Source organism: Rhipicephalus sanguineus, chromosome 4 (assembly GCF_013339695.2).
Source record: "Rhipicephalus sanguineus isolate Rsan-2018 chromosome 4, BIME_Rsan_1.4, whole genome shotgun sequence".
NCBI lineage: Eukaryota > Metazoa > Arthropoda > Arachnida > Ixodida > Ixodidae > Rhipicephalus > Rhipicephalus sanguineus.
This window is the reverse complement of record NC_051179.1, coordinates 150,157,983-150,168,744: the sequence shown is the minus strand read 5'-3', so window position 1 is coordinate 150,168,744 and position 10,762 is coordinate 150,157,983. Positions and strand designations below refer to the sequence as shown.

Genomic DNA, 10,762 nt, shown 5'->3' with positions numbered 1-10,762 from the left:
GGCACCCGCCACCTCCGTACCTCACACCTCTGATCAATAAACACTAAAGTGGGAGTAGACGTGAGTATCAACGTGACCCGATATAAGGCTGATGCTACTGCTGAAGATGAATAGATAGGAGTCGTCAAAGAGCCATCTAAGCCGTGTTGTATTGTTCGACGGCGTCGCTTAATCACGCTGCCACCACACGAATATATCATGATGTGTGTTCACTTCTCACGGGGTTGTGACGCCGACAAAGGCAGCAGTCGGCGTGTCCAAGTTGAAACTTTTATTTGGCCAAACTTGTGGCAGGGAAACGGCAAGTCAACTTACAGAAATACACAGTGTACACTGATAGCGGCGAACAGTGTCCGCCGTCGACAAACTGAACAGCGGCAAGACGCGTCGGCATTTATACATGCGGCATCGAACATTCGAGCCTTGTCACTGGTGATCGCGCAAGCTCTAGAATAATTTTGACTAGGGGTGTGCGAATAGTGAAATCTCATCTCGAATCGAATTCGAATCGAATAGTGCCGAATAGTGGCCAAAAATATCGAATATCGAATTGAATATCTTATAGTATAATTACGCGAAATGTGTACCGCCAGCTAAGGGAAGACAAATGAAACATCAGGGACGCTACGGTGTGCTGACCGCTTCATTACGCACTTGTTCGGGAGTCTTTTTTTTTCAGCTTTTATGGGCGCGCAAGCATGTTGATAGAAGAGCCACCATTCCAGTCAGCAGCGCCACTCGTATCCTCCTAACAGCTAACAGAGGGGGGTACGGTAGGTAGCTTTTTTCCCCCAAGGTCGCGCAGTATGACTCATCTGACAACGGTAACGTTGTGCGCCCGTTCACAGCATCGTTTTAACTGCGCGCCGGAACGATGGGAACGACTGATGCGGTGCGGCATTGGAGAGTGCCCAGCGTCAACAAATTTTTATATGCAAGGCCAATCACCGAGGGTTTCGCCGGCCAGTCAGGTCGTTTTAAGGCGCTCGCGGCATATGCGACCCAACTACGCAAGATGTCCGTGCTTCGTTTCGGCAGCGAAGTTGTAAAAGACTTGATAGCTTTCTCATGTGTTTTTCTACGTGCGTAAATGACATAATCTGCTTTAAGATCAACATTCGCTTGCTTTTGAACCAGGATGTCGGTGAACGTTTAACGAAACGCGACGTTAGCGTTAGTTTTAGCCACCCCACCCTAACCAAGTTGCACCATTGGCCTTTGTCGCGTTTCAGATATTCGTCATGTCGAATTATTCGAAACTTCGAATACTGGCTATTCGAAAGTCGAATCGAATTATTCGATTAGGAACTATTCGATTCGAATTCGAAACTCGAATATTCGCATACACCTAACGTTGACCTTTCGCGTCATGTGCGCAATATTAACAAAATGATCTACTACAATCCGGAACATTACCAGACATTCTGGCGCGGCTTCCGCAAGGCAGCTGTAAGACGTGTAAGGGGGCGGTAACGCAAAACATAGAAAGTGTTGTGTATCAACATAACAAGGTTTATTACTGCTTAGTTACATCGTGGGAAGTCACAGAGAGACCGTGCGTAGCTTCGCCTCCGGCTCCGAGTGTTCGACGCGCGACCGTCCCCCCATCTGCCGGAACGCGCACAACATTCTCCCAAGGCGGCAGTGCCATCTACCCGAGCACATCACAACTGCATACACAGCACTCCTCCTCCCTAAAGTTTATTGGGGCTTGCGGATAGTTCGGGTTGAACGTCTTGCTGATGGCACTGTTGCGGCCTCTATGTTGCCCGAGGTGCTTGCTACACAGTTTTCCTCGGTGGGTGTTGTATCCGCAGAACTGGGTGCTGGAGGGTCCAAGTGCATTTTCACTTGGTCGTTGTGGCGACGAACCTTCCCTTGGGGAGTTGAAACAGTTACCATAGAAGATCCATTTATTTCTTCAACTTCGCCCAACCACCACTTGGGACCTCTGCCGAAATTTCGAACTGCCACCTTGTCTCCTTTCTTGAACCTTGGTCCCTTTTTCTTCTTTTCAGCATGCTCCTTGGACTCTGTTTGTGACTGTTTTGGCCTCACCTCTTCCCCCCTTCTGGGAATGCAAAGGTCCATCTTTGCTTTCATTGGGTATGCCAGCATCAGCTCGGAGGGCGATGTTCCCTTTGGGCGGGGTGCTCTGCGGTACATAAGCAGCCATCTTGCAAGCCGGAGCTTGAGATCTCCGCCAGTGGTCTTTTTGAGACCGTCCTTCACTGTTCTAACAGCACGCTCAGCTAAGCCATTTGACGCTGGATGGAAGGGAGCTGTTCGCAGGTGCTTAATGCCATTTCCTAGAACGAAGTCCTGGAACGCTTTACCAGTAAATGGTGTTCCGTTGTCAGTAACAATACACCTTGGTAGTCCAAACCTTGCAAAAATATCCCTCAAGTGCTCTACTGTTTGTTCAGCTGTGGCACTTGGCACGATGGCAACTTCAAGCCACTTTGACTTCGCATCCACCAGTATAAGGAGCATCCTTCCTTCAAATGGGCCTGCGTAATCCAAGTGTACCCGCTCCCAGCACTCACTCGGCTCAGGCCATGACACTGGTTCTGCTTTTGCCGGTAACGGAGAGTTCTGAGGACAATGTGTGCACTGCCGGGAGCATCTTTCTATTTCAGCATCTATTCCTGGCCACCAGACCAACGACCTTGCCATGCCTTTCATGACGACCATTCCCTGGTGCGCCTCATGTAGCAGCTCCAAGATATGCTTCTGAGCAGGATGTGGCACTACAACTCGATTTCCCCAGTACAGCAGATTGTTGTGCACGCTCAGCTCGTCCCGTCTTTGCCAGAATGGTTGGAAAGCTTTGTCTGGGGGACTCTGCGGCCACCCAACTCTGACCCACTGCAGCACTTGGCTTAGAGTCTGGTCACTGTCAGTGAACTGCTGCAGTTGCTTCACCGATACTGCTAGCTTTTCCAGCTTTGAGATTGCATTGACCAGCTCTGGTGGTTCAGGTGGCTCTGCATAAAGCTCTGTCAGTGGTAATCTACTCATGGCATCAGTATTTCCATTGAGACGTCCTGGTCGGTGCTGTAGGCTCCCAGTGTGAGGGCCTAACGCTGAATGCGACAAGCAGTCATCGCTGGAATTGCTTTGTCTTCACGAAATATGCCAACCAATGGCTTATGATCAGTGATTAGGACAAAGCTTCGACACAGCAAGTAGTCTCTGAAGCGTGTGACACCAAAGATGATGGCCGGGGCCTCCTTCTCCAGATGCGAGTAGTTTCGCTCAGCTGCTGTGAGTGTGCGAGATGCAAATGCCAGCGGTTTCTCCACCCCATTTTCACGGTGTGAAAGCACTGCACCAACTCCATATGGCGAAGCGTCACATGCGAGCACGAATTCCTTAGATGGGTCGTAGTGTGCCAACACCTTTGCTTCCATGATGACTTTCTTGCTTTTGATGAAGGCTGTTTGTTCTTCATCTGTCCACCTCCAGGGGCTGTTCTTGTGGAGCAGAGCATACAAGGGTGCTAGTAGTGTAGACAAGTTCGGGAGGAATTTTCCATAGTATGACAAGAGTCCAATGAAGGATCTCAGCTCACCGACGTCTTTTGGCTCGGGTGCTTCCATGATGGCTTCAACATTTTTCTTTGATGGCTGAAGACCAGTTGCACTGATTTAATCGCCCAAGTAAACGAGAGATGGTTTGAAGAATTCGCACTTCTCCTGTTTCAATCTCAACCCAGACTCTTTGATTCTCTGTAGAACTTTGCGCAGATTCTGGAGGTGTTCATCATCCGTTCTGCCAGTCACCAAGACATCATCTAGGTATACGGACGTGCCAGGAATGTCACGAAGGATTTCTTCCATTCTTCTTTGGAAGAGGGCAGGGGCTGAGGATACACCGTATACCAGGCGATTCTAGGCAAAGAGACCTCTGTGCGTGTTGATGACCAGTAGCTTGCTGGTCTCTTCATCCACTGGGACTTGGTTGTAAGCCTCTCGAAAATCCAGTTTGGAAAACTTGACCCCACCTTGCAATGACGCAAATATATCTTCCACTTTAGGTAATGGGTACTGTGTTGTCACCACTGCTGGATTGACTCCGATCTTATAGTCGCCGCAGATCCTGACACTTTGCCCATCCGCTTTTAGAACTGGCACTATTGGTGAAGCCCAATCGGAATGGTCCACTGGCGTGATGATGTTTTCATGTTCCAGGCGCTGAAGTTCTTCTTCAACCTTGACTCGAAGTGCATATGGCACTGAACGAGGCCTGTAGTACCGTGGTTCCGCATCAGGTCGAACCTTGACATGCACTGGTGGTCCTTTCAGTGTCCCACACCCCGGTTTGAAAATGTCTTCAAGTTCCAAGAGCATCGCACGTACGATCTCTACTGTGGCACAATCCATCTGCGTTGCGTTTACTTGGCGTGGCAGAAGATTGAAGGTTGCAAGCCAATCTCTACCGCATAAGCTGGGACTCTTGCAGGCTACCACAAGCAGTGTCTGCTGACTTGCAGTTTTGCCTAGACGTATATGAACAGACAACGTTCCCTGCACCGGTATGGTTCCACGCATGCAGTTGAGCTTGACGTCTGTCTGCGAAAGCACTGGCAAAGCTCCTTGGTGCTGCAGGTAGGTGTCCTTCGAGATTATGGAAACTGGAGAACCTGAGTCTAACTCCATTTCCAATGGCACTCCGTTGACAATTAATGTCATTGTAATGGGCTTCAAGGATTCCTGCGTCCGCAGAGAATGCAGGTAGTACTCAGGTGGCTTGTCCGCAGACTGCACCGTGTTCACTTGAGAACCCCGCTGCTGCTTTCCCTTGTCATCACTAGACAAACAGCAGCTGGCCAAGTGACCTACTTTGTCGCACTTCTAGCACCTCGTGTTTATATGTTTGCACTCCGGAGGCCTGTGATCGCGGGATCCATAGCGTATACACGGCTTGAACTTCTCGTGATGTCCGGCCTTGGGTTTGCCTCTCGGATTCAATTCTTGCACCTTATGACCCTTGGGTGCGTGCGCGTGCCTTTTCTTGAACTTGAGATGGTTCGCCAAGCCTTCTTGAGCAGGAGAAGCGGGTCTGTCGGAGTGGCCCTTGCGCAGCTCGCTTGCGTTGAGTTCTGCCGCCTCTGCCGTTCTTGCAACTTCTACGGCTTTGTCCAGAGTGAGGTTTTTCTCAACTAACAACCGCTGTTGCACGCCTCTGTCACGAATTCCACACACAAGTCTGTCCCTCAACATCCGGTTCAGCGCTGTGCCGAAATTGCAATGTTCTGCAATTTGCCGGAGCTCGGCGACAAACTCTGCGACGTTTTCGTTCTCAAGTTGAACCCTGGAGTGAAAACGAAAGCTTTCGGCTATCTCCGAAGGCGCGGGGCTGAAGTGGCTGTTGAGCGTTGATATAAGTTCTTTGAAAGTTTTCTCCTTAGGCTTATCGGGAGCCAACAGACTGCGAAGCGTTGCATACGTACTTGTGCCGACTGTTGACAGAAATATCCACTTCTTTTTTTCATCGTCCTCGATGCCGTTGGCGTTAAAGAACGCATCGAGCCGCTCCGTGTATGACGGCCATGGCTCTTTGTTGTCATACACCTCGACTCGACCAAACGTCGCCATGTTTGTGCGGGAAGGACGTGCTTCACTCCGCCGGTCGTAAATTCACTTGCCTGCGCGCATCACCATATGATGTCTTCGCTTCGGCTTGCCCCCGGGTCCGACGCAATCCCATCTCGTCGCCAGATGTTGTGTATCAACATAACAAGGTTTATTACTGCTTAGTTACATCGTGGGAAGTCACAGAGAGACCGCGCGTAGCTTCGCCTCCGGCTCCGAGTGTTCGACGCGCGACCGTCCCCCCATCTGCCGGAACGCGCACAACATTCTCCCAAGGCGGCAGTGCCATCTACCCGAGCACATCACAACTGCATACACAGCAGAAAGGAAGGAGCGCGTGTGGCAATATCGACAGGTGAGTATACATAAATGACGACGGAGAAGTTTAACAAACTCTGGCTAGGGGGCAGTATGTTTCGAAGAGGAAGACTATGAAAAAGTTTTTCTCTTCAGCTGATTTGAACAGGCTCGTTCCCTGTCGCAAGGTGTTCTTGTCTTTTGTTCGCTTGTACCGCGACTCTTATGGAGGTGCTGGGCCTCAACCCTGCCTGATGCTCCGCACCCTCACTGGGAGCCGGTGATCCAGCCCGGACGCCCCGATTGCAGCTCCCGTGCGCCGCTTCAATCGGCGGTTCTGAGGCCTCGCTCCAGAGCTCAGCCTCGCGTAGGAACCCTCTCCCAGGCACCCCAACGCCAGCCCACAACAGGTACTCAAGGCAGTGGTCCTCTCAGCCCATCCAATGGAACGCTTTTTCAACCACTGGTGCCTGATCACTTTGAACGTGTTGCCGAGATCAACCAGTGGTCCACTGAGAAAAAGCTCGCCTATTTCTACTTTTACGACAGTGGTCCTAGTTGATATGAAAACAGAGAAGGCAGTCTGTCAATTTGGAGCGACATTCCACCGCAGATGATTGACATCTTTGACAATGTAGACTAACAGGACCGTGCCCAGCAACTACTAGAGTTATGGGTACAAAAACACAATGAAACAGTCGCAATGTTCGCTGAGGACATGGCCCGTCTCTTTAGTAGAGATGACCCGCACATGACCGATGATAAGAATTTGCGCTACCTCATGCGGGCGTAAAAGAGCAGTTGCTCGATAGATTTGAGCGCAACCCGCCAAACACCGTGGCTGACTTTATCGAGGAACCCACGGCTAGCTATTGATCGGAAACTTCACCAACAATGCCGACAGTACTATCGGTTCCCCAGCAGTGCCCAAAATAATGCCACTGCCATGACATTTGACTCAATGTTTGCGTGATTTGATCAGAGAGATTGTTCGCGAGAACTGCAGAATTCGAGGGCTCCGGTAGTGAAAAAAACCATGGCGTCTATCATTTAAGTCGTTCGCGACGAACTCCGCCACGCATTCTCGACAGCTGCTACTGCTCACAAGCAGCGTCCCAAATGTTACGCCACCGTCCTTCGACGCCCACCACACGTCCTGCCACCGTACCGTCAGCCGTACGCAGCCATTCCTTGGTGACCGCTGCAACAAGAGATTTTCGAGGCGCCCTGCCATCGTGACAGCAAACGACCAGCCACCTGCTGACATGCCATGGCCTTCGTCAAAAGAGGAGTCGTTGCGACGTCCGCAGCTTCGCAAAACAGACGCATAGCGCACTTAGACAGGCGTCCACTTTAACTGCGAAGGTGTGGGCCACATTTCCCATCATTGCTGGCACCGCGTCGATTCGTTTCGCCCTCTCAGGCCATGGTCTGACAATCGACGCACCAACAACGACTACGTATCGCGCCGCGACGACGCTGATTCTCAAGGACTTCCAGTACATCACCCCCGCCCTGCCAAGGATTACCAGCCGGGTTTAGGACGTCGACGAGGCTCTCCGTCTCCTGCCCACTCGCTTTCTCGCACCGCCGCAATTTCACTGACCTCAGAGGAAGGAGGTCAACCACCCTACGCCGGGGAAACTGAAGGCGGCGAACTGCGGGGGTACGGTTGCAAATAGTCAAGGCGACGATAAAAAGCCCTCATTACTCTCAGTATAGGATGCCTTAAAGTCGACAAGACGTAACACCGCCGAAACTGTGACCGCAGATCTTACCATTCTTGTGGATGGACCAGCGCTGTTGCAAAGACAATTATTGGCATGGATTTCTTAAGAGAATATGACGCCGTCATCAATATCCCGGACAGTTTATTAATGTTCCGCAACAGCCCTGGTTTTGTCGATTGTTCATGGGTGAGATATAACCATTTACGTATCACTGATGACGATGCGGTCGTCCTGCTGTGGTGATGCACCCTTGCTTCGGTGGCTGGGGACCCAACGTTTGACGGCGAAGGAATTGCCGACCAAATCATCTCGCTGCTCTTTACCAATGGCATTTCAGTTGCACGAAGTATCGTCAGTGTCACTGCTGGACGCACGAACTTGCTCCTCACCAACATTTATGCTGAGCGCCGGCACATTCAGAAGGGCACGGGCATCGCTTACGTTGACAATGTCGTAGAAGTCAAATGTCGTTTAGCGGTACCGGGCGAAGTGCCTAAACAACAATTATTACCCGTTCTTGACGTTGGCACTAGCTTGCAGTGATGGTACCATGGACTCCTCATTTGGAGAAATGTTTTGGGCAGCAAAATGTTTATTTTGAAGTATTTTGGAGCGGCAAAAATTGCTATCTTAGAGCACTTTGGAACAAGTAAAAATGCACCTGGGAGCACTCTGGAGCAGCTAATTACACATTCTGGAGTACACTGGAGAAGCAATTTGCATTAATATTCAAGCGCCTGAATAATTATTAAAAGGGTCTTATGAAGAGCTAGAAATGTTTCGGCTCATTGCAAATCTCATGGAGAAGATCATGTCAGGCGCCCTCCATATTTTACTCGATAATGGAAAAATAAGGGCGTCATTCAGTTAAGTGTCCTGGAATAGCGTCTTCAGCGATTATTTTTAACACTAGCAAATGAACAGATTAGTAGTTCAATAAAATTGTACTTTCTGAAATAAAACTCTAAATACATCTATGTGGTTATCAGCACATGTGGCGGACAAACGCCGAGACGCACAACAGTGCCCCAATGCTAAAGAGGCCCACTGTCCCTAAGGCATTCTCCTAAGCCGACTCCAATGCGAAAGCCGGGCTCTTTTTCTTAATCGATTGCATTGCTGGGCGCACTATGACGTTACTCAGCTATCGTCAAAAGGCCTCCGACACTCCCTTCTCTCTCCATGAGCCCTCTCTGTGCTGAAGCGTTCTCCGGACTATCGTTCCCGCATGCGCAGGGTTACCTGGAAGATGGAGATTCGCGTCAAGTCGAGCTTCCGTGACAGTGTTCGCAAATGAAGTCAACATGGGACTACATGGTATAACAAACTTTGTTCTCCTTTGATATCAAAGCTGTATATGGCTAGTACATTCCGCTTGTACGCCAAAAAAACGCCTACTGACCTTTCGGGAGGAGCGCAAAAAACACTCTCAGGGTCGTTATGCATTCGCCTAAAACGACGCGAAAGCCTTCTTCTCACTCGATGTATTGATCCTCTCTTACCAATATGAAACCTTTCTGCCCTTAACGTGATTTTGCACCGGCTGCAGGATCGGGTGCATTGCAAGCTTTCTGCACCTCACCACTTTTTGCACTGCCTCCACGATCGCCGCACCGATCCCGCAGGCAGTGAAAAGTGACCATGTCATGCGATGAAAGCATCATGTGACGCCATGGTGTTGACGCCGCTGAAGCAGACGGTCAACTTTCGCGTTTGATGAGGCATCTAAGGCTTTCGCAATAATAAGGCCTATTCAACGTTAACACTCTGGCCGTTAATAACCTGGCTTTACACACCAAAATGGCCTTCGCGATGCCACTTCTGCCTCGTGCGCTAAACAGCCGCGCTGGTCATCCACCTCACAGAGTAGAATAGCTCTTTTTTTTGCGATAGCAATTATATGAATACTCCCCACGGGATTTTGCCGTCACCGTCGCCGTCATTTTCCGCATAAAATCCAAATTTATAGCATCACCACGCGCATCGTATATTCTAACCGCGAGCAAAAGCTCGCGAACGCTGACGACGAACGCGGCTGAAGCCGAGGTGAAACGATCCGGCAAGCCGTCTCTATCGTGCGGAGGGTGCATGCGATAACATCAAACCCGCGTGCGCGGTGTGCCGTCCATTTCTCATCAAAGAGAGAGGAATCGCCCCGCCCGTCTTTCGTAAGCTGCATGATGGGACGCCAGGGGAGGGGAGAGCGGCCTGCGTCGCTCAAAAAGCGCAGTCGCTGGCGCGTGCGCTATCGCGAGGCATCTGGAGTCGGCTTGTAAACTTGCTGTGCTCTCAACACTTACTTCGCATTTAGCTAACTCACAGCTCGAAAACCGCTTCGGTCCCAGGAGCGGCCATATTCCCTTAAACGAATTATTTTGTTGAGTTACGCGAAATCGAATCTAAAAGAGGGAGCCCGCTGCTAGCCTTACTTCGGTAACAATACAATTTGTTCTTATTGCATTTATCGCTTCGCCCTTAACACTTTCCCGTCAGCACCTCTATTCATCGATAGCCCGCTATCGATGAGTATAGGCACGGACAGAAAAGTGTTAAGGGTGAAGCGATGAATGCAATACGTACAAATGGTGTTGTTATACGAGGTAAGGCTTGCATTCATCGCTTCGCCCTTAAGAGAAACTGTGGTTTAAAAAAAAACATAATCGGCAGCTAATTATTTTTCTTCTTGTTTACCGTCAGCTGTTTTCTTTGTCTACCGTCAGCCTGGAAAGCGAGAGACGGGCGTGTAACATGGCGTACCGCAAACATAGCGTACCGTCGGCGACGTGCTCGCTACTGACAGCTGCGCATATTGAAAGCAAATTGCCGCTGATCCGACCAGGAGGCATGCCTTTATTATTGAAATGCTATTTATAAAAAGCTAGCAAAAATTATAAGTAGCGTAGTACTACTGTGTCCTGTTTGCCTCGCGCTTCGCTTCGACATGAATTGCTTTAATGAAGTGCCGTGCGACGCTTGAAACGAGCTGTCAATAGCGTTTCTGGAAGAGACGACGTCCGCCGATGAATCGCCGCCACACTTTCACGCTACCAGTTGGCCTAGACGTCAAGAGCCTCTGCGGAGAGCACGTTTTGCCTTCGAGTGAACTTGTACAACCGAAGCTGCGTCGGCACCGTGCAT

At 50.2% G+C, this 10,762-nt stretch overlaps 2 protein-coding genes across 2 annotated transcripts; both read right to left on the bottom strand.

Annotated features, from left to right (window-relative positions):
- Positions 1-1,701: 1,701 nt before the first annotated feature.
- Positions 1,702-3,021, bottom strand: LOC119391732 (uncharacterized protein K02A2.6-like). Its single transcript, XM_037659386.1, has one exon. It carries the CDS (start codon positions 3,019-3,021, stop codon positions 1,702-1,704), a length of 1,320 nt encoding a protein of 439 aa, XP_037515314.1.
- An 872-nt stretch (positions 3,022-3,893) lies between these two features.
- LOC119391731 (uncharacterized protein K02A2.6-like) lies at positions 3,894-5,600 on the bottom strand. The gene is made up of 2 exons (XM_037659385.1): positions 4,864-5,600; positions 3,894-4,812 (listed from the first exon to the last, which is right to left on the bottom strand). Exons 1-2 carry the CDS (start codon positions 5,598-5,600, stop codon positions 3,894-3,896), a joined length of 1,656 nt encoding a protein of 551 aa, XP_037515313.1.
- Between the last annotated feature and the right edge of the window lie 5,162 nt (positions 5,601-10,762).